Source organism: Bos indicus x Bos taurus, chromosome 1 (assembly GCF_003369695.1).
Source record: "Bos indicus x Bos taurus breed Angus x Brahman F1 hybrid chromosome 1, Bos_hybrid_MaternalHap_v2.0, whole genome shotgun sequence".
NCBI lineage: Eukaryota > Metazoa > Chordata > Mammalia > Artiodactyla > Bovidae > Bos > Bos indicus x Bos taurus.
The window spans coordinates 57,780,644-57,803,394 of record NC_040076.1 but is presented as its reverse complement, the minus strand read 5'-3'; the positions used below and the strand labels follow the sequence as shown (position 1 = coordinate 57,803,394).

The following is a 22,751-nucleotide window of genomic DNA, read 5'->3' as shown; positions in this document are numbered from 1 at the left end:
AGCAGCTCGGTCTCACCCCGCTCTGACTCAATGCACCGAAATTAATTGCATAACCTTCTGCAGGCACTTGAGTTTGCGGTCCCTGTGTCCTTAACTATTTTAAATTCTTCTAAAAATATTGAGTAATTTCCTTATTTACCCCTTGTTTTCCTAGTAACTAATTCATTGAAAATGATTTATTTTTAAAATCTGGGATTTATCTTAACACAGGAACTTCTCTACTTATTAACAGTATTTTTCTCTCTCCTTAGATGAAGAGGAGGAAAGTGAAGAATCAAGTGAAGAAGAATCCAGCTTGGAGAGTGATGAGGATGAGTCTGGATCTGAAGATGAGGTTTTTGATGATTCTATCTGCCCGACAAGTAAGTTGGATAAAACCGTGCATTCTTTGTGACGTTTGACTATGGATGATAATACCAAAAAGGCCCTCTTTTTTGGTTTCTCAATTGTTTCATAATATTTAAGGAAAGGATGGTATAATAAGCATGAAGTATAGTCTAATACTTTTGGGGACTCTCTAGATAATTTACTTCCTATTTCTTGAGGCTGCTATTTATGACTACCAAATTAAATAATCTGCAGACAATCTATAGTTGATTCAGTCATAAATTATGCAGAGTTTCATTTTACTGAGAAACAGAAAATTTATATATGTGTATGTACATGTGTGTATTTAAAACTACATATGTGTATTTTTATAAAACTCTCCCTTTTTGCCAAACCATTAAATTTTCATATTTCAAACCTGTTTTTTAAGGGCAATTTTTATGTCTCCTGGAGATTCTTGGCAATTTATATTCACTGTTTTCACTGGTGAAACCAGTCTGAAATATTCTTACAGTCTTAAGATTCTTATGTGAGTGAAAGTCAGTCATGTCTGACTCTGCAACCCCATGGACTATACAGTCCATGGAGTTCTCTGAATACTGGAGTCGGTAGCCTTTCCCTTCTCCAGGGGATCTTCCCAGCCCAGGGATCGAACCCAGGTCTCCTGCATTGCAGGTGGATTCTTTACCAGCTGAGCCACAAAGGAAGCCCAAGAATACTGGAGTGGGTAGCCTGTCCTCTCTCTGGGGATCTTCCCGACCCAGGAATTGAACTGGAATCTCCTGCATTGCAGGCAGAACATCAGTACTAACATCACAGCCACTATCATGATTATTATTCTTTTTTTTAAATATTAGCTACGCTGGGTCTCAGTTGCAGCACTGGGGTCTTTGATCTTCGTTCCAGCATGCAGAATCTAGTTCCCTGACCAGGGATTGAACCCAAGTCCCCTGAATTGAGAGTTCAGAGTCTTAGCCACTGGACTGGCAGGAAAGTCTCTATCATGATTATTAATACCATTATAATTTCTACCTGGAGCCCTAAGTGTAGTGAAACCTTATTGGAGCAGGTGGACATTAATTCTGAAGCCCCAAAGTCCACACTTATTACTATATTCTCTAACAAATGGAGCTGCTTTTTCATTTTGACTGTCTTTTCAGATTGTGATATGGGTCTCTTTGAACTGGCCCTTCAACTTCGAGAGAAAAGGCTGGACATTGAAGAGGCTTTAGTTGAAGAAAAAAAAATGATCGATAACCTCAAAAAAGAACACGATACACTGTCCAAAAAAGTACGTTATTCTGCCTTTTTCAGGTCTGTTTATCGTCTCCCAACATGCTACACCTCCTTCTAGCTATAATACTGCTATTTCATAGCAATGGCATGAGTTAAGGCTTATTGTTAGAAGAGAGACATATCCCATGTTGCATCCATTTACAGACGTCTTTGAGGGCCGTTGCCCCTTTGATGATTGGAACTTTTTCTAAATCATTGGCCCTGAAACTTTTTTGATTATATACTTCTGGAAATTAAAAAAAAAATTGTGGAGCACATATTCCCACAGTAAATGTATATTCATTTAGGTATTATACCCATAAACTATTGTACTAATTATATTTCATGTGTTATGAAACATTTCGGAGAAGGCAATGGCACCCCACTCCAGTACTCTTGCCTGGAAAATCCCATGGATGAAGGAGCCTGGTAGGCTGCAGTCCATGGGGTCGCTAAGAGTTGGACACGACTGAGCGACTTCGCTTTCACTTTTCACTTTCATGCATTGGAGAAGGAAATGGCAACCCACTCCAGTGTTCTTGCCTGGAGAATCCCAGGGACGGGGGAGCCTGCTGGGCTGCCATCTATGGAGTCGCACAGAGTTGGCCACGACTGAAGTGACTTAGCATAGCATAGCATAGCATGAAACATTTGCAAAAACAGAGAATAAAAAGAATAAGATAAAAATTTAAAAAAAAAGGAAACTCTATTTTCTTTCTGGACCCCAGTAGAACACTTTGACATTCTGAGGTGTATGCATTCCTTTGGGAGTCCACTAAGCTAAACTTCCGGTACAGCTGTATAGATTTTTTCTGCCATATCTACTCTGTTTCCCTCTTAGGTACTCTTTCCTAGAGCAGCATCACTTGATTCATATTCAGAAATGTTTTTGGTAGGCTGCTTCTCCACTTGCAAAAGGGAAATGGCTTGGAAAGCTTTCAAGTATTTTAGGAGATGAGGCATGTACTTTAAAAATACTGTAGTTAGTAATTTCATTACCATAAAGGGCTTTCTTCGCTAATTTATCGAGGTCCTTATGACCAAATGAGATTTGAACCATCGTTACAGAGATACTAGAGGCTGAGAGATGATTTTCCTGCAGAAAATAAAAGGGAGATGGGAACACGTCCTCTGCGTTTTCATTCACAAAATCTCTACAACTCTGGGGTCATAGGAACAAGTGAAAAAGTGGTGTGGCTCATGACTTAGCAGAAAGAGAATAATACACACTTCTGGGGAGCAGTCTGGGATTATCTGTTTAATCCAGCCCAACAAGGCAGATCCAGCTCATATTTTTTGTTCCTCCCCAGTGGTTTCATTTATCACCTTAGGTATATATTCACCGAATCCTGTTAACATCTCGCACTTGGGGCTTTCTACAGGTAAAAATTGTGGCAACTAATCTGAACGCAGCAGAGGAGGCCCTGGAGGCTTATCAACGTGAGAAGCAGCAGCGGCTGAATGAACTGCTGGTTGTGATCCCGTTGAAGCTCCACCAGGTGATGGGGCTGGAGGTTGCCCCACCCTCTCTGAGCAGAAGAGCTATCACCCTCAGACTTTTCCAGAGAAAGATTCATGGGACACTGGTGGGGAGAAGGGCAGTCCTTGTCTGAGACATCTACTTGCAGAATGACACCCCAGTGGTTCTTACCTCTTCTGAGATTATTATAAAAGCATAATATCAAAACATGTATATTTCCTGGTGGTCATTATGACTTTGAAAGTTGAATCACTTCAAATCTGAAGCAATGAGGAGCCTATGACTTAAAAGAATGGCTTGGAGGTTGAAATCTTCTTGTCTCTTGGACACATGTCACTTTTCACACCTTCTTTAAATAGACATGGACTAATGGGGCAAGAATGATCTTCCCTATTATTTACTTGTTAATGAGGGAGGTTAAGATAAAAGGAAAATACTTTTTCCCCTTTTCTTTGTTCATCTCTATATCCCACTTGAATTACAACTTACATTAAAATGCAGAGATCGTATCAGCAAAAGCCCCTTGTGATATATTTTGTCAGGTAAAGAAAGAAAGCTGTATTTGAGAAGAAAAACCGAGGAGGATCAGCCTTACATATATCTTGTTTAACCTGACCCAAACTGGATTCACTGTCTGTAGCAGTTTGCCAAATATTCCAGCCCTGAAATGTCTGTTCCATCCTTAGGCAGTAGATATCCAGCGTGGTCATTTTGGAAAGATTTGCTGTCCCAGAGGGATGTAATGTGACTTCTTTTTGAAAGCAGCTTCCTGCTTTTACCTTCCTCAGTGGTGAGAGTTAGGAGACCAAAGGTCATGACCTAACAAGGGACAGGAAAAGAAGCACATCCCTTTCTATGACTTTACAATTAGTTTGGTTTTTGTCTATTTGATACCAGTTTTGTCATGCTTTTGTAGATAGAGTATGTGCTATTTGGAGAAATACCGAGTGATCTTTCTGGAGCTTTGGTCTTTTCCAACCGCTCCTTGGGACGACTGCAAGAACGAATTGTCCAGCTCCATGAGGAAAATTCCAAGCAGCAAAAACTTAACAAAGAATGCCGGGAGAGGCGTAAGCAGCTTATCCGAGAAAAGAGAGAGATGGCCAAAACGATACAGAGTGAGTAGTAAGCCCATGGCTTACCTAGTAATATTTATTGATTACAGAGGGAATGTCAAGTGGTCATCTCCAGCTCTGAAAACAGTAGGTTGTCACAGATCCAAACCGCTGAACAGAAATAACACCTTCCCCTCTTTCTACTTACTGTCTCTCCTGATGCTATCAAAAAGTTACTCTATTTTAAAAAGGATAAATCTTTTGTCATAGAAACAATTTCTCACGATTTTTAAAGGTTTTATGTTTAATAAAATGTAGAAAAATATTAAAAAATACCCACTACCAAGCTTAAGAAATAAAGCACTGAAGATATAATTGATGGCCTTTCTCTTTCTAGTATCATTCTGCTCTCTGCTTCCCCAGGATCAACCATGAGGCAGGTACATACACATATAGATGTATTCACACACACTATATGAAGTGTCTTTGCATGTTTTGGGTGTAATTTGCAACTCACTTTATTAACCCATTTTTTGAGAGTAATCTGTAATGCTACAGATAATTAGCCATTTTAACTGCTACTACAGTATGCCATTGGACTATAAGAGTTTTTCTTTGGCCTCCTGTTGATGGATATTTAGGGTACTTGTAATTTTTCATGATTACAGACCGTGTTTCAGTGAACCTTCTTGCACATGTATCCCTGTGCATGTGTGGGAGGAGGTGTGTCCCCAGGAGTGGGGACTGTGGGTGACACGGGCTGTGTGTGTGCATTTTCTGCTCGCCCGGGTATTGTCAAGTTGTCCTCCAAACTGGTTGCACCGTCTTCTCTTCCTACTGTTTCCCTCGCCACCCGGGAGGGTGAGAATTGCCTAGGTTCCATAGTCTCATCAACACTTAGTAATGTCAGACTTTCACATATCTGTCAACCTGGTATATGTTAAAATTGTATTTCACTGTGCTTTTTGTTTCCCTAGCTCCTTGAGATTGAATGTCTTCACATACACTTATTTGCCATTTATTTGTGTTCTCATATGAAACTTGCCTGCTATACACCTTGCCCGTTTTTTTACTTCTGTTTTTTATTTTTCTTATTGATTGTAGGGAGTTTTTTTTCTTTTTCCCTCTATATTCTGTCTTTATCTATTACATGTATTTTGAATCTTTTCTAGTATGTATCTTGCCTTTTTATTAGGTGTATCTTTTTGGGATACAGACATTTAAAATTTTAATATAATTAATTTATCAACCTGTTTATAGTTTGCGCATTGTGTGTACAGCACAATGTATGTGTATGACTTAAATCCTTTCCTATTTTGAGGTCATATTTTTCTATTGTTTCCTCTGTTAGTAGTGTTCCTTACTTTTATGTTCTTAGTTCACCTGGAATTGAGGTATATAGTATAAGATGTCGGAGAAGGCAATAGCACCCACTCCAGTACTCTTGCCTGGAAAATCCCGTGGACGGAGGAGCCTGGTGGGCTGCAGTCCATGCGGTCGCTAAGAGTTGGACACAACTGAGCGACTTCACTTTGACTTTTCACTTTCATGCATTGGAGAAGGAAATGGCAACCCACTCCAGTGTTCTTGCCTGGAGAATCCCAGGGATGGGGGAGCCTGGTGGGCTGCCGTCTATGGGGTCGCACAGAGTCAGACACGACTGAAGTGACTTAGCAGCAGCAGTATAAGATGTATGGAGTAAAGACATGGAACATATATAAGTGATGAAGTATTCCAACTTTAATAACAATAAAATTACGAGTGGTATAATAGCATCTACCTTAATGCCCCAGAACTGTACACTTATTTTTTTGGCCACATCACATGGCATGTGGACTCTTAGTTCCCCGACCAGGGTTTGAACCGTGCACTGGGAGCATGGAATCATAAGTACTAGACAGCAAGGGAAGCCCCAGAAGTGTACACTTTTAAAAGACTAAAATGGTACATTTTGTTATGTGAATTTTGCCACAGTTAAATATTTTTTTAAAAGAAAATTTGGAAAGGAAAAAGGGAGGAATATAGTTGTCAGTCAGTCCAAGTTGCTTGAATTTGTAGAGGTCAGTCTTCAGGGAGATGGTGGTTCTGCTCTCATGGGTGGCTGGATTATAAAATTTTAAAATACATGTAAGGACTCTGTATTTGAATAACATTTGAGACACAGAGTTTTCTCAGGTGTAAACCTCGCAGCCCCAATGTTTCTTTCGTACTTCACATTCCTTTGGCTTCTGTAGCTTGTGAATGTTGTTTATATTTGGAAATACTATTTGTCAAACCAAGGGAACAAACTAGCATGAAAATGAGAGAAACTTGTTTCCATTTGAGTAACCTCTCAGTTTGGGAAAATGTGTGAAGATGAAATGAAGTATTCATATTTTTGGAATGTTGGTTGAAATTTAAAAAAAAAAAAAAAAAGGTTCTGTGTAGTAGAAGTTTTATTCAGTGGTTTTCAGTTCTTCTGCCACCCCTGGTTTGTTTTCTGAAAGCAAGTTGTGGGTCTGGTTAAAGACTGATCTTCTAATTCTGAAGGTGAAACTAGGAGTGGGTTCCTTTCCTATAACTCAGAGAACAAAGGCTTAACAGTGATGAGAAACACCACAGTCGCTCACTGGTGCCTTCCTCCATCCCAGACCCAATGGGGAAGAGGAGGAGAGTTTAGAACATGAGGTGGGAAGGCAAGTTCTCTCCTTTTCAAGAAGAGCACAGCTTGCAGCCACAGGGAGGGAGATGGGGAGCAGGGGGTGTTCCGGAAGGCTTTCTGTCCCCAGGGAATACTAGCTGTGGGAAGGGCAAAGACCAGAGTCCATGTCCTAGTACACGAGGCTGCCTTGGGAGAGGGCACCCTGATATATGGGCTAGCTGGGGGAGTCAAGGTTCTTACTGAGGGGGCCAAGCAGGCAGCCACAGGCTAGATACACTAGAGCAAATAATCCAATCACTATTTCATTTGCATCACTAATTATCATGGCCACCACATGATGCAAGTACATGGGGGTGCCACTCACATAGAAATGAATAACCCTTCCTGGATTGTGCAAATAGCAGTCATGCCAATTATGCCATTATCATTCAGTCGTGGTAACGATTATACCTGAATACACATTCCTGCCCAGTTACTGAGTTGCATCATCTTGTTATCTGTTAGGGCCTTCAGAATTCACTTAGGGGATTCTGGTCAAAGAAAATTTTGCTACAAGGTTATACTTTCTTAAAATCCCACAAATGGAATTTTATCCAGGTTTTCCAGCATTCCCATGTTGAGGAAAGACAATAAAACAAAAGGAAAACATTGCATGTTAGATGGAGAGAACTGTTAAGAAGAAAAAATTAAAAGGAATGGGAAAGAATGCTGAGGCCTGTAGGAGGCTAAGGAGGAGTTCTCTGTAAATGTGATATACTTGCTAAGACGTGGTTCTCCCTAATGGTTAGAGGACAAGTTACACTTGGTTGCTGCTGTTGCTAAGTCGCTTCAGTCGTGTCCGACTCTGTGCGACCCCATAGACGGCAGCCCAGCAGGCTCCCCCGTCCCTGGGATTCTCCAGACAAGAACACTGGAGTGGGTTGCCATTTCCTTCTCCAATGCATGAAAGTGAAAAGTGAAAGGGAAGTCGCTCAGTCGTGTCCGAACCTCAGCGACCCCATGGACTGCAGCCCACCAGGCTCCTCCATCCATGGGATTTTCCAGGCAAGAGTACTGGAGTGGGGTGCCATCACCTTCTCTGGTCACACTTGGTTACACCTTCAGAAATGAGTGTACGGGAAATGAGTCTATCACAGTCTCACAGCTTGTTTTCAGAAAATGGGCTGTGTGGGACCAGCCACGTGGCTATATTGGGAAGAGAATTCCAGGCAAGGTAATTCCAGAGGATTCCTTATGAGAATACCCAAGTGAGCCTGGAATGTTTGAGAAGTAAGAAGGTGTCTGGAGTAAATGAGAGAGGTGTGAGAGCTAACAGGGGCAGGGCAGGTAGGACCCTGTGAGCCACTGCCAGGATTTTAGTGTTTTTACTCAGAGGTGGAAACTGCTGTTCAGTACCTATTTTAGTCTTAGCACAAGATGTTACAGAGATCAGTAGTAGAAAATTAAACCCAAAGGCTTTATAACCCGTTGGAGCCCATGAACAGTCTGAGCAGGGGCAGACCGGAGCGTGTAAACCACCTGAGAAAGGTGAGTCTGTTTCACCCGGGAACTTGAAGCTGATGAAAAGCCAGTGCAGGAATGTGCATCCTAAGTGAGACAAGCAGTAGGTGCAGTGTCGCGGAGGAAAACCCAACTGGTAATATAAGGTCTCTTACCATCATCTTGCAAAAGCTGTTCCTTAGAATGGTATTGTTCGTTTAATAACAGTGGGGGCTTCTGAACAGCCTGACAGTGGTTGTCTTCTTTTAGAAATGGAAGAAACAGTCAGTCAACTAATGATTAGCAAGTTTGGCCGCGTGATCAATCTAGAAGCCCTTCAGACACTTTCTGTGAATACAACGCTTGAAGAACTAAAGATCAAAAAGCTTCGAAAGGAGCTATCGAATGTAAAGGAAATGAAAATGTGGGAGGTAAGGATGAGAGGGCAGGTGACCCCCTGGGCAGAGGTGAGAACTCCTAGTGAGCAGTCAGGGGGTCCCTGCAGAGCATCTCTACATCCGTACAGCTAGAGCATCTCACAGGCCCCTGTGAGCCCCACTGAGTTCCCCCGTGGTCTTAAGTCTGTCTCTGCTTCCTCATCATTCACTTAATTGGAGGTACTGGTCTATCTTGGGATGAAAGCACCAGCACTGGGGTGCAGGATTCATGTAAATATGAGTGCAGCATGGCATGAAGGAGAGATTCCACTCTGAGGTCCGCATTAATGTGTAAATGCTCTAAGTGTTAGACGTGAACTGCTGTACTCTATGCCTTCTAAGTCACTTCAGTCGTGTCCATCTGTTTGTGACCCCATGGACTGTAGCCCACCAGGCTTCTCTGTCCATGGGATTCTCCAGGCAAGAATACTGGAGTGGGTTGCCAAGCCCTCCTACAGGGGAATCTTCCCAACCCAGGGATCAAACTCTCTTATGTCTCCTGCATTGGCAGGTGGGTTCTTTACCACTAGTAGCACCTGGTAATGCTCTGAGGATCCTCCTATAATTCTATATAGGTTTTGCATGTCGTTTCCATTTGAGAAATTAGAAAAGCATCTTGAAGTAATAGATTTTATAACAAGGTATATACCATTTAGCTGGTAGGGTCTTAAATGTTAAATGCCTACACTGTTCCTGGAGCCATGAGATGAGGCAGGATTCCAGTGACAGCCTGATTCAAAGAGAGGGGCTTTTACAAAGATTTTATAAGCTCACCAATCACACGGCTTCTCTAGTTTTCTGACTTAACAGCAGATAGGGAAGGAGGAGAGGTTCCCAGTGTATCTTTTCTTATCTAAGATTTGTCACTGTACTGTGGAGAAACAAATTACTCCAGCGCTGGTGTCAGTGGGACTGGTTCCTATGAGGGTAGTGCTGGAGATAATATGTGCAATCTAAAATAATTTGTTGGAGCAATAGGGTAACAAAGGAAAGCCACTGGCAGACGTATGGCCATTGAAGCTGGTCACCTTGAGGATTCTGGGCCAACACTGGGGGGAAACGTGGTATAGGAAAGTTTCTGGTTAAACAATCATTCTCCCTTTTAATTAATGAACACCAGCACTCAGTCAGCATACTAATATCCTTCCTCAGAAGTGGAGTGATACGTATCTCCACCTTATTTTTGCCTACTTTCATTCTTTTTTTTCTCTAATCAAACCACACCCGATGCACCTGCTTCTGATTATATTACTGGCTTACTATATATCCCCATGTGCATAGGGCTTCCCTGGTGGCTCAGATGGTAAAGAATCTGCCTGCAATGTGGGAGGACCTGGGTTGGGAAAATTCTCCTGGAAAAGGGAATGGCTACCCACTCCAGTATACTTGCCTGGAGAAATCCCATGGACAGAGGAGCCTGGTAGGCTACAGTCCATGGGGTCGCAACGAGTTGGACGCGACTGAGCAACTTAGCAGTAGCAGTCACTGTATGTGACAGGGGGTGAGTACAATAAGCATGCTCTTGGCCCTTGTAGAATTTAAAGTCTAGTTTGTCAAGAAAAACTTCTGGGCTTCCCTGGTGGCTCAGACAGTAAAGAATCTGCCTGCAACGCAGTAGACCCAGGTTTGATCCCCTGGAGAAGGGAATGGCAGCCCACTCCGGTATTCTTGTCTGGAGGTTTCCATGGACGGAGGAGCCTGGTGGGCTACAGTCCATCGTGTTGCAAAGAGCGGACACCACTGAGTTACTAAGAGTTTCACGTTCTTGTGCATATCACTCCATTTGCCTGATGGTTTTGATCAAATCTGGACATTTGTTTTTGTTTCCTCTCTCATTCACCAAATCCATTTTACATCTTCCTGCCCTGGTAGGAAAAGATTGCTCAGGTTCGATGGGAATTGATGATGAAGACAAAAGAACACACCAAAAAACTTCATCAGATGAATGATTTGTGTATTGAAAAGCAGCAGCTTGATTCGAGACTGAATACTCTACAGAACCAGCAGGTATGTTCCTTTTCTTTAGACCCTTGGTCAGAATTAGGGATGTTCTGTAAAGGGAGCTATTCATAAGAACACTAAGTGCTGGCTTTTAAATGAACCTTGATCTTGAATGGGTTTTGGCCCACCTGGGTCTTTGAGGACACTGAGTTGATGCTGTTTACATTATTGACTATGCCAAAGCCTTTGACTGTGTGGATCACAAGAAACTGTGGAAAATTCTGAAAGAGATGGGAATACCAGACCACCTGACCTGCCTCTTGAGAAACCTATATGCAGGTCAGGAAGCAACAGTTAGAACTGGACATGGAACAACAGACTGGTTCTAAGTAGGGAAAGGAGTATGTCAAGGCTATATACTGTCACCCTGCTTATTTAACTTATATGCAGAGTACATCATGAGAAACGCTGGGCTGGAAGAAGCACAAGCTGGAATCAAGATTGCCAGGAGAAATAGCAATAATCTCAGATATGCAGATGACACCACCCTTATGGCAGAAAGTGAACAGGAACTCAAAAGCCTCTTGATGAAAGTGAAAGAGGAGAGTGAAAAAGTTGGCTTAAAGCTCAACATTCAGAAAACTAAGATCATGGCATCTGGTCCCATCACTTCATGGGAAATAGATGGGGAAACAGTGGAAACAGTGTCAGACTTTATTTTTTTGGGCTCCAAAATCACTGCAGATGGTGATTGAAGCCATGAAATTAAAAGACACTTACTCCTTGGAAGGAAAGTTATGACCAACCTAGATAGCATATTCAAAAGCAGAGATATTACTTTGCCAACAAAGGTCCGTCTGGTCAAGGCTATGGTTTTTCCAGTAGTCAGGTATGGATGTGAGAGTTGGACTGTGAAGAAGGCTGAGCGCCGAAGAATTGATGCTTTTGAACTGTGGTATTGGAGAATACTCTTGAGAGTCCCGTGGACTGCAAGGAGATCCAACCAGTCCATTCTAAAGGAGATCAGCCCTGGGTGTTTTTTGGAAGGAATGATGCTAAAGCTGAAACTCCAGTACTTTGGCCACCTCATGCAAAGAGTTGACTCATATGAAAAGACCCTGATGCTGGGAGGGATTGGGGGCAGGAGGAAAAGGGGATGATAGAGGATGAGACGGCTGGATGGCATCACTGACTCGATGGATGTGAGTCTGAGTGAACTCCGGGAGTTGGTGATGGACAGGGAGGCCTGGCGTGCTGCGATTCATGGGGTCGCAAAGAATCAGACACAACTAAGCGACTGAACTGAACATTACAGTGAGCCTGAGGGACCAGCTTCACTGTATGCCTATTGGGTGCTATGAATTCAAACAGAAAGTACTGATTAAGGGATTTGCCTTGACCCTAGAGAGGTAAGGTGATTTAAGTATAAATAACGATGTCAGCATGCTCCCTGAATCTGGTGTCAAACATCCATTTTCAATATCGGGTATTTCCTTTGACCTAAAGTCTAAACCACGTTACGTATTAAAACACTTGTTACTTTTTATGGCTTTCAACTTGCTCTGATAGGTTTTTTGAGGCTAACATAGTAATACTTAATACATAGTATGTGGTGGGTAATACTTATTTAATAATTAAGTTTCTATTTAAGCCTTGCCTTCTAGGAACCAAACACAGGTATGACATATTCTAAACTATATGCTATAATATTTTAATAGTTTCTGCAAAAATACTGTTTTCTCTTGGTTCTTACTTTTTAAGCTCCCAGGAAATGGTCTAAACCAGGGGTTTTTCAAAGTGTTTCTGTGAAGAATGGCATGTGCATCCCCTGGGGAGCTTGTTAGGAATGCAGATTCTGGTTCCCCAGTCAGACATACAGAATCAGAAGCTCTTGGGAGTGGGCCCAGAATCTAGAACAAGCCTTCCAGGGGACTCTGCTGCATGCTAGAATTGAAGAATCACTGGTCTGAGCAGAAGTCCAAAAGAAAGAATGAATAAAAGGCTTTGGGAGGTTTACAACTAGAATTAGAGAAGATGACTAGAATCTGAATGTCAAAGACTCTTTATCCACTAGACAGTTTTTGAGCTGAGAGTCAAGGCAGTGTTCAGGAAGGATGATGCCTAGACAGAACCTTCAGAGTTGGCCATGAAATACACATCTGTTGACCTGGCAGATACCTTGGCAAGGAAAGAGTTTGGACCCAGGAGATCAAGGAAAGAAAATTATTATCTGGGTCTCTTTACATAGTATCTCTTCATAGCTTTACAGGTATGGTCTCATTCCATTGGTGAGGTCATTCAATCTTCAAAATATCGATTTTCAAAGCTCAGAGTGGTCAAGTAACCTGCTAATTAATATGTGGAGAAGTTTGTTTTTCAACTGAGGTCTGTCTGTTTCCCAAGCTGACTCCACTGCTATTATTCTTACAACACTCTAGGCATGAAGTGGGGTGTAGATGGCAAGGCCAAAGACATTTCAAAGTAAGAGAAGCCAGAATTTGTTTGGATATGGTAAGGAGAATGAGGGAAAAGCTATGGTGACTTCAGAGTGACCATCTAGACTGACTAGGCATGGCGGGGAGAGGGGCATGCATTTAGCTATAAGTAACAAAAGAGAGTAGCTCAAACAAATAGGGGCACTTTGCCTCACTTAAGTCTGCAGGAGATGAATTAGGGGTTTTGGTTTATGGGCCAGTATCTCTGTGATTCTCTCAGTGACTGGTAGAAATTCCCTTCAGAGTCACAGAGGCTGCCTTGGCTCTGTCGTTGATGCCCAAATGCCAGCCTCTTGTCCTTTTCATTGAGAAAGCAAGCAAATGTTTTCTGCTACCTCTACTGAGCCCCTCCCAGCTGGAAGAGGAACTGGGTAAGGTTAGTATTTAGCTTAAGGCAATGGCACCCCACTCCAGTACTCTTGCCTGGAAAATCCCATGGATGGAGGAGCCTGGAAGGCTGCAGTCCATGGGGTCGCTGAGGGTCGGACACGACTGAGCGACTTCACTTTCCCTTTTCACTTGCATGCATTGGAGAAGGAAATGGCAACCCACTCCAGTGTTCTTGCCTGGAGAATCCCAGGGACGGGGGAGCCTGGTGGGCTGCCGTCTATGGGGTCGCACAGAGTCGGACACGACTGAAGCGACTTAGCAGCAGCAGCCTCTGCAGTGAAGGTGGGCAAGGGGGAAGATACTAGGTGTTATGTCCCTTCCTTTAATGTGCATTCAGATTTAGTGAGAATGTACTTATGAGCTATATAGGAAAAGGAGGTATCTTACCTTAGAATTCCAGCCATGAGCCCTGTAGGGTATGAGTGACTGATAGCCAGTTAATCAGTTACCCTCTAAAGGGGATTTTTGCATGTAAGAGTTGTTTATTAGCACAAAGGGACATATTTCCAATGGGGGGATTTCAGTGGAAGAAGTGAAAGTGAAAGAAAGTGAAAGGGAAAGTGAAGTTGCTCAGTCGTGTCTGACTCTTTACGGCCCCATGGACACCAGGCTCCTCCGTCCATGGGATTTTCTAGGCAAGAGTACTGGAGCGGGTTGCCATTTCCTTCTCCAGGGAATCTTCCTGACCCAGGGATCGAACCCAGAGCAGTGGCTATTTTAGACTGACTGCAAGGCAGGCACACCTAATAGAGCAATGAAGACAGAGAAGTTTCCATATTCCAAATGATGTTTACAGCAGGGAGGTGTTTTCTCTCAACAGGGCAACGCCTTCCAGGGCCCTCGGAAAGCAGATACTGAGGCAAGAGCAAGGGTCACTGAACTGATCCAAGTCCAAGCCGAAAGGATTCAGGCCTTAAAGGAAGAGATTGCTCTTTTGCGTAAGAAAGGTGGTCTCCTCCTGCCCCCGATTCATCACCCACAAGAGAATGAATGAAGTCCCAGGGCCTTTAAGTTTGCTTTCTCCTCAAATCCATCCATGATTTGACACACAATTCAACAGAAGTTCTGTTGTCTGCGACAATCCTACTGTTTTAAAGTGAACGTATCTGAAAGTCTAAAACCAGATCCAGTCATGTAGTTTTAATGATTTCTCCCCAATTGGTTATCTCAGAACTGACTAATGCTCAACAGCTACTTATATTGAACTGAGCCATTTTAGATGTGCCTGGAACCAACTGGATCAAATATAAAGTCTCAGGAGGCGGTGTCTCAAACCCTCAGAAAGAATCAGTAGTATATCCTGTTTTGTAAAATTTGTTTTTTGGTTATCTGAATGTTTAGCCATTGGCAAGAAAATCTATTATTCAGCAAACCATGAGAAAAACCTCCTTTTCTTGAAAAATAAACTTTGTTATCAGGTATTCTCTGAGAGGACACAAGAGAAAAAAAAAAAAAAAAACCATTTTGCCAACAAACAATATCAGGGAAAAAGAAATACAACTTAGAATTCTGACATTGTTAACTTTCTAAGTCAGTTACTTGAGGGCTCGGGATTCAGGAAATGGATACAAAGAACAGAGCAGTGGCCTTCAGCTGGCATAAAGCAAGAAATAATCAGCTTCCTGAATCACCCAGAGTTTTAGCAAACTCCTCAGCTCTGGGTAGAGCAGAGAAGTGTGTTTTGCAAAATGGTTAAGAAGGAGGCTCTTCTCTGAAGGTGTCTAACTCTACCAGCATTTCCTATAGTTTCTCACATCCTGTGCCTTTCTTTTTCTGGTTCTACTTGAGTCATTTGCTGGCTTTAATACAGATAAGGAAGTAATGAAATAGATTTCAGCACTGAGAGATCATCTCTAATAATAACTTTTGATTGTAAACGTTTTGGGAGTATCCGTTTGGTTTGGGGGTAAGTGGTCATTGGAATTCATCTAAGAATGATTTCACCAACAGTTGGACTCCTGTTAGTAATAGGTCTAGTAACAGGTCCACTTTAATGACAGCCTCTCTGGAGCCTGTCCCAGAATAGAGATTGGTTATTGAAAAGGAAAGGTAAAGAAGACAATATTGCACCAATGTAGAAAGTGACTCAGCAAAGTCAAGTCTTCCTAACCTGTGGCTAGCCTGCTGATCTGCCTGCCAAAATTATAAACAGGACTTGGGTTCTTTGTTGGAATGTATATGTTAGAGGTGGCCACCTGGCCTGCTGTGTCTGAGATCCTTTCATCTCCCTATTTAAGAAGTCCAAATAGCTTACCATTTGTGCCTGTCAGCCCAGAGCTCTGACGCAGTAGCCTCTCCACTGGACAGCACCCTTTACCACCTTCTCTGTTCTTCACTCTAAACTATGTGTGCCCTCCAAGCATTTAAGAAAAATATGTTAGTCTTAGCTCTGAGTGTTTTAATTTTTATGTAGGAATAAATAAGTAAAACAATATCCCACCCAATTTCTAAGGGTCAGGAATCTGGGAGCCACTTAGCTGGGCCTTTCCAACCTGCATCTCCCATGAGGTTGCATTGGGGCTGTGTCCATCTGAAGCTTGGCTGGGGCTGGAAGGGATACCACCAGACCTACTCACTCAACTGGCTGGCCAGCCACCACCCTGAGCAGCTGCCTGCATACAGGGAGTGGTCCTGGAGGGGACACTGTCCCTTGCTATGGTGAGAGCCAGGGTAAGTTCCATTATTTTCCTGGGCCTCATTATCAGATAAATGAGAGATTAAGACAAGCTCTGAGGCTTCCTCTCATTCTGAAATCCTAATTCAGAATGAATGAATTCAGTCTATAGAAGGGCCATGTCAAGGATTCATGTGTATATCAACTTAGGAGTAAAACCAATCAAGATTATTATGTTTTGTCCAATTGAACCAGACAAAAATCACTAAAGTTTACAAATATTAAGCTTTCATACAGTATGTTTGGAATTTGACAATACAATTAACTCATTCCTCGAATTAGACAAGAAATAGAGGTAGCTTTAGTTTAATTTCATTGATCCCAGGCTCAGTCCTGCATCTATACTTAGTATGAGCATCTGAGTCTTTGGCAGGTTTACTATCACACAGGAGAGCACCAGGGTGCGGCCTTGACTAGGGACAGATGGAAAGCTGTCCCAGTTTCCTGAGCAAACTCTTCTCTGCCTCTTGCTGTGCCCTTAGAGAGGGCAGCCACCTCTGAGAGAGGCCAAAAATCAGTCTGAGTTATTTGTGGGTCAGTTGTTATTAAATATCAACATGGAAAGAAAAAGAAACTGTAGAGTCCAGCCCCTCTGTCAGAACTTCATAGGAAACCGAGTTAGTCGTTTTGCCAAGATAGCCTATTCTGTTGGGCAGCTTAGGTCTCCTAGCCAAGAGCTGAACTCTCCACCCTCACTAGCTCCCACACACCTAAGTCTTACTCTTCCTTTTGATTGTTGACTGAGTCAGACTTTTAAAAGACACTATGGTAATTAACCTGAATCTAAAGAAATGCAAAACGCAATGCAATATAAATTGTTTTTTCTAGGCTAAAATTTAAAGGCCTGGTACCCTAACCTTTTCCTGCAATTGGCTAAATATGCACATTTATCTTGTTTAACCTGCCTTAGAAGTGCCTTTTCTTTCCCAGGACTTTTTTGGGGAGCTAAAAGCATTCAGTGTTGTTATTTAAAACTACTTTCCGCACAGCACTGGAACATACCACTTCCATCCATAGCATTCACCAAAACTTACTTTGACAACCAGTAAGCATAAAAAAACAAAACAAAACAAAACAACACGAAGATTTAAAAAAGCCAGTGGGCTAGGTGAGTTACAGCCCAGATCTGAGAGGTGAGACTTGTCCCCCTCCTCCTCTAGGCCCTCCATGCCAGATTTTATCGGAAGTCACAATTCTGCCTGAAATCTGAATCTTCCCTGCTTCTTCAATCTTGTGTGAAGTCTTCTCTTCCCTGTTCTGTTTCTCCTTTCCTATAATTTCCATATTCCTTACAGTCCTTCATTTCATTTCTTAAAATATTTTAAAAATACTGCTTTTCTAAAAACCATGTTCCAATTTAGCTGCTGGATGGAGAAAGGCTGCAAGAACCTATTTTTGCCAGCAGAGGGTGCACTTGTCCAGAACCATCAAAGTCACTCCTGGGGCCTTCCTAGGACTTTGACTAGAGTGTGAAGCTAGGGTCTGCCATTGATGACTCTTAACAGGATTAAGTGTCTCAAGTGGCATTTCATCTGTAAGTCAATTCTACTGAAATCTAGAAGATACATTTCCCTCCTGAAAACAGTTAAAAGTGTGTTAGGGCTCTCAGCAAAAAGCTTTGGCCTCCATTTTACCACTTGTACATACAAAGGTTGATCTTGTGGTTGGAGGGCAGTGAGTAAACGTTCATTTTAAACAACTAGTGAGTCAAGTCCTCCGGCTACGTTGGTGTGTCTTTGGGAAAAGGGAAGTGAATTTTACCAGGCAGCGTACATTCAGGTGTAGCACAGCACTTCACTAAATAGCATTTTAGAGAAAATACTTAATCAGCACACACCTGCATAGAAAAGATGAGTCTCATTCCTTCGAGCTGCCCAAAACTTTACCTCAAGTCCAGTCAGAGAACGGTGAACCTGCTTCTCCTCGCCCAATGTACCCCGTCTCCCTCTTGGACAGACAGTTACCACGCATCTGCATTGATGAAAACACAACTGACATTCAACATTTAAAAGGACAAAACCAGAAACATTTGCCGCCTTTTCCAGATCTCTCCTTGATGAATCTGAAAACGTTGCAAGTGGATGTTTCTTCAAATGCTCAGACTGAATCCTAACATCTGAGGAGAATGCTGACTCATACATGACTAAGCTGAAGGTTATAGGGAAGACTAAACATTTATTTAGACGTTACAGTGTTTATTTTTACAGAGATATGTTGTCACAGATTATTGCTTCTGGAAGGTTTGCTAATGCTCACAGTACTATACACATCTCGGTCTATCTCACGGGCATCTCAGGAAAACGTTGCCAGCAGCACCAGATCCAGCTGCCGTCACGGGTGGCTCCAGCTCTGAGGCCATGGCGCTGGCTTTGTCTCTCTCACGGTCACTGTGGATGGTATGCCTAGGAGTCCTCCTTCCACAGGCTTTTCTGTGGGTCTGCTGCACCCCCGCCCCCGGGCAGTGGCACAGGGTCCAAGGGAAATGTTGCCTCCTCAGACTGTGTTGCTCTTTGCCTGTTGATGCCTGTTCCGTTGTGGCTTGTTTTCCATCTCAGACCTCAGTGGGGAGGACTTGCTGTGTCTCTCCAGAATTATAAAAACATATACATTTATTTACAAGTGCATAAATATATAAATATGGCTATTATAGAAAAATAAATACCAATTTCTTCTCTTTAAAAAAAAATAATATATAGTCTTTGTGGGATATCAGCTTCTGCCTAAATTGTAGGAGGTGGTGTTTCAAAAGACACGTGCACTGGTGGGCTCGGGGAGAGCCGCACCCCGAGTTCCTGCCCTGCATAGGACCCCGAGGGGTGCTGAGGACACCAGTCTCCTCTCCCCACGGGGCAGGAGTCGGGACTGTCCACCTCTTCAACCGGCACGAGGCCCAGGCAGCAGGGGGGTCCTGAGGGGAGAGAGAAGTGGGCAACGTTAGGGTCCAGACTGACCAGGAACAGCGCTCAGTCTCTGGAACAGAAGTTGGCTACAGTGGCCTTAAAGGAGACACAGAGACCCACAGCTATCGATACACAAGAACAGCTGCACTCCCTCTATGGACAGTCACAGACCTGGCATGGTCCACTTCTTACCCACGTCCCACCTGCCCTTTTCAGTGGTGGAAGCGGAGACCCTCCTGCATTTACCCTGTAACTGGGGGGAGATGAGGGGGGCTGAGCCCAGGAACTGTGCAAGAGAGTCCTATTCTCTCCAGGTATGGGCTGCCGGCCCCGCCTCCCCATGCTTTCTGACCATGAGTGTCCCACTCACAACTGTGCCTGTATTGGAATTTTATCCTGGAGGGAAAGTCTGGTGGAAGCACAGAGTTCTATGATGTGAGAACTTGGCTTCTTAATGGTGGGTGCAACCTCATTCCTTAATCAAGACGTAGGACCCAGCAAAGCAAGGTGTTTCAGAGTGATGAGAAAGTGCCCCTTGGTTTGATGAGAGGGGCAGCAGGAATTTGCAAATTGCCTTGAAATGCTGAGACCAAAAAGTTTCTTTCTCTGAAATGGAGAAGTACCCTTTCTCAGGCTCTGAGCACACAGCTTGGACCTAACGGACACCCTCCTGCAGATCTGCTGGGCCTTCAGCAGGGAAGGAGGGGCCAGCTCCCCTTCACACCCCATCCTGGATATACAAGCTGTGGATGGTCTTCACCAAGCATCACCCTCAAGCACCACTGTTCTCTCCCTGCCTCATGTCACTCCTGGGACATGGATGTCTATCTTATTCCATCCTGCCCTTGGCGCTGACCTGGGTGAAAAACAGGGTCCCACACGGCTTCTAGCCCAGGACTCTGGGGTACACTCCTCGTGCCTGGCTGACCCGTGGCTTCAGGCTGCTCCTGGAGGTGGTGGCAATCCCGGTGCGGAGGGAGCAGCTGGTGAGCTGAGTCATCGGGCAGCGTATATAGGAAAGTGCCCTCGTCCGGGTTAGACCTGGGTGCTCTGCATGCACAGAAGCAGACGGGGGAGGGGTGAGGGAGGCGAAGAGTGGGCCCGGATCCCACATCCCTGGCTGCTCCCCTGTCTGTGGGCACCAAAGCTAGGTAGAGCTCAGACAGGGCAGGGGCTGCTCCCTTCAGGACATCAAGAGTGCCACATCTTCACTTGCACGGGCGAGTCTAGTCTATTTCCATTTGATTCCATGTGTGTGCTGAGTATGTGAAAGGATGTGGAGTCAGGTGTCCAGGGGCCTGTGGATATAGCCAGCTGTGTGGCGCTGCTCTGGACTGACAAGCAAGGGGAGAATTTCTGAGCAGAAAAGGCATCATAATTGCAAACACAACAACTCCCTCTCTGGCTCAGTCCAGTGGAGCAAGCTGTCACAAGGGGATCCCTGAGAGGCGCGATAGGGCTCCCCTCTCAGTGACTGATGCTGGGTTTGGGGAGCCAGGGAGAAAGCAAGCTCTGAGGCTCAGGAGTGGGAGGCCGGGGTACCTGGGAATCTGTGGACTGTGGGGGTTGTATCCATTGCCAAGAAAGGTCTGCCTCAGCACGCTGTTCACATCCTCCTGCTGCTCAAAGAGTGACGAGAAGGTCACATCAGAGTCCAGGTAACTTTCCCATTCTTTGTTCAGCAGCCCAGGATTGAGAGCCTGGGAGGGAAGAAGTCCCAGGAGGCGGCCCGACCACCCCTCTGTGGCACCCCATACCTGTGTGCCCATGCTGCTCCCAGAGCCACGTTACCTGCTGAAGCTCCCCTGGACAGTGCTGCTGTGGTTTCACGCCTGGGTAGCCCATGGCAGCTACAGGGCAGGCCCTGTTCACGCGTACCCCGTTGGCACAGGCCCGGCCGTTGGTGCCACTGAGGTAGGGCTGCCCACTGGCCCGGTGGCCTGGGAGCCCTCCCAGTGGTACCATAGTGTACTGGCAGGAGGAGGACAGAAGGGCACTTCGAGGAAATCCCAGGTCTGTTGTATGCTCTGAAAGAACACAAGACAGAGCTATGTTTAGGTCAAGGAGGCCTGGGGCAGCTGGTAAAAAAGTCCCATGTGAATCTCAGAAAACTGAGGATTTAACGTCAAATAAGGTAGGCAGGGAATTGACACTGCCCCAGGTGAGAGAATATTCTCCCAGAAAATTCTTCCTATCACCCCCTTCCTCACAGCTAGACTTTATTTTTTGCAGTAGGAGAGGAGACGTAGGACCAGGGTCCGGGAGAACACAGTGGTAAGTGAACAGAAGGAGTGCAATATTTAAATGAAGCCAGGTGACCAGATGTGTTGCCATCTGAAGCAGAACTCAGTGGATAACTCAGATTAACCGAGGGTTAGGGGGACAGCTCAAGGCAGCTGCAGACCTGAGGAGGCAGGCAGAGGCAGGGTCAACGTGTGGTCAATTGGCAGCTTCACAGAGTAAAAGGAGACAGACCTAGGTAAGCGCTGAGTCCCCGGGAATGCCGTGAGGACAGAGCAACTCCCACTTCCTCCTCTCCCCCTTCAAGACCTGTGAGCATCCCATGACTCTCCCATCCCTCTGGAGGACCCACCAGGAACCTGAGCTCCCATCAGCACAAAGCAGGGCACCTGGGATCCAGCTCCCTGGGACCCAGGCAGAGGCCTCCTTGGGGGCTGCAAGGCCCCACCTCCTCTCTCCCTGCCCTGGGTTCCTTCCCCTCGGTGCTGAGGAGGGTCACTCACTCACTTTGCTTAGACCAGGCCCTCCACAAGCAGAAGGGGATGAAGGCAACGATGATGAGGACGACAGAGCCCAGGACGACCCCAACGATCAGGTAGGGCAGGTCGCTGGAGCGGGCCACCATGGCCCCCGTGCCCACTGGCCGCTCCATGGTTTCAGGGGGTGGTGGCTGAGGTGGGGCCAGAGTTGGGGGTGGAAGTCGACCGGGCTGACCAGAAGACTTCCGAGCTGTAATGGGGACAAAACTCACGTCAGCCTCTATTTCTTTGACATTTCTTTCATGACAAATAGGACAACAATACCCCGATTCCACAGGTGTGAGAAATGGGGTCAAACTCATAAGGCAGTGCCTCTGGTAGAGGAGTGTGGTGTCCAAGCTCAGCACGAAACAGACATCTAATGTGAAACTGGGTGTGGCTGAAGAAACTCGACCCTTACATTTCAAAATATATCCTGAGATATTTATGGACCAAGAGTGAGGGTCAGGCTGGGTCTTTGGGGCAGAAGTGGTATAGGAACTTTTTAAAAGAATAGTTGGGGATCTTTGGGAAGAAATATTTTAAAATGCATTGAAACCAAAAAGAACTGAAAATGGAAGAACTTCCGTGTGAAGCTGCTATTCCTGGGCACCCTGGAGATGCAAAGCCCTGGGTCTGAGCTGGGACATGGGTTTGGGCTCATGGACCGACAGTGCTTGGGAAACACCAATCCCAAGTCCGTGAGGTGGCACCTCCTCATCCTTCTGGTCTCATCAGGGTGTGTCTGACGCCGTCAACTCCTTTCCCTAGCTGTCTTTCCCCTGAGTTTCTGATACAACAGTCCTCTGGGTTTCCCACAACCTCTCTGAATGCTGCTGCTGCTTGTATCTCTCTCTCCTTGCCCTTTGCTTCCTGTCTCTGCTTCAGGCACCGACAA

At 44.7% G+C, this 22,751-nt stretch overlaps 2 protein-coding genes across 13 annotated transcripts in view; one reads left to right on the top strand and one right to left on the bottom strand.

Moving 5' to 3' along the window:
• Positions 1-16,773, top strand: part of CFAP44 (cilia and flagella associated protein 44) — a 116,161-nt gene extending 99,388 nt beyond the window's left edge. For 2 of the 3 annotated variants that reach the window (XM_027520864.1, XM_027520765.1), the window contains exons 29-35: positions 252-362; positions 1,488-1,618; positions 2,985-3,101; positions 3,999-4,200; positions 8,528-8,688; positions 10,567-10,701; positions 14,341-14,959. In XM_027520864.1, coding sequence (XP_027376665.1) covers positions 252-362; positions 1,488-1,618; positions 2,985-3,101; positions 3,999-4,200; positions 8,528-8,688; positions 10,567-10,701; positions 14,341-14,514 — 1,031 coding nt within the window. In that variant the 3' untranslated portion in view covers positions 14,515-14,959. Of the gene's footprint in view, positions 1-251; positions 363-1,487; positions 1,619-2,984; positions 3,102-3,998; positions 4,201-8,527; positions 8,689-10,566; positions 10,702-14,340 lie in introns of all 3 variants that reach the window. The other variant, XM_027520679.1, reaches the window with a different exon arrangement.
• Positions 16,774-18,343: 1,570 nt separating this feature from the next.
• BOC (BOC cell adhesion associated, oncogene regulated) overlaps positions 18,344-22,751 on the bottom strand; it is a 78,250-nt gene continuing 73,842 nt past the window's right edge. For all 10 annotated transcript variants that reach the window (XM_027521442.1, XM_027521519.1, XM_027521199.1 and 7 more), the window contains 5 exons: positions 21,843-22,064; positions 20,886-21,121; positions 20,637-20,713; positions 19,951-20,144; positions 18,344-19,102 (listed from right to left, as the gene is read on the bottom strand). In XM_027521442.1, coding sequence (XP_027377243.1) covers positions 18,915-19,102; positions 19,951-20,144; positions 20,637-20,713; positions 20,886-21,121; positions 21,843-22,064 — 917 coding nt within the window. In that variant the 3' untranslated portion in view covers positions 18,344-18,914. The remainder of the gene's footprint in view (positions 19,103-19,950; positions 20,145-20,636; positions 20,714-20,885; positions 21,122-21,842; positions 22,065-22,751) is intronic.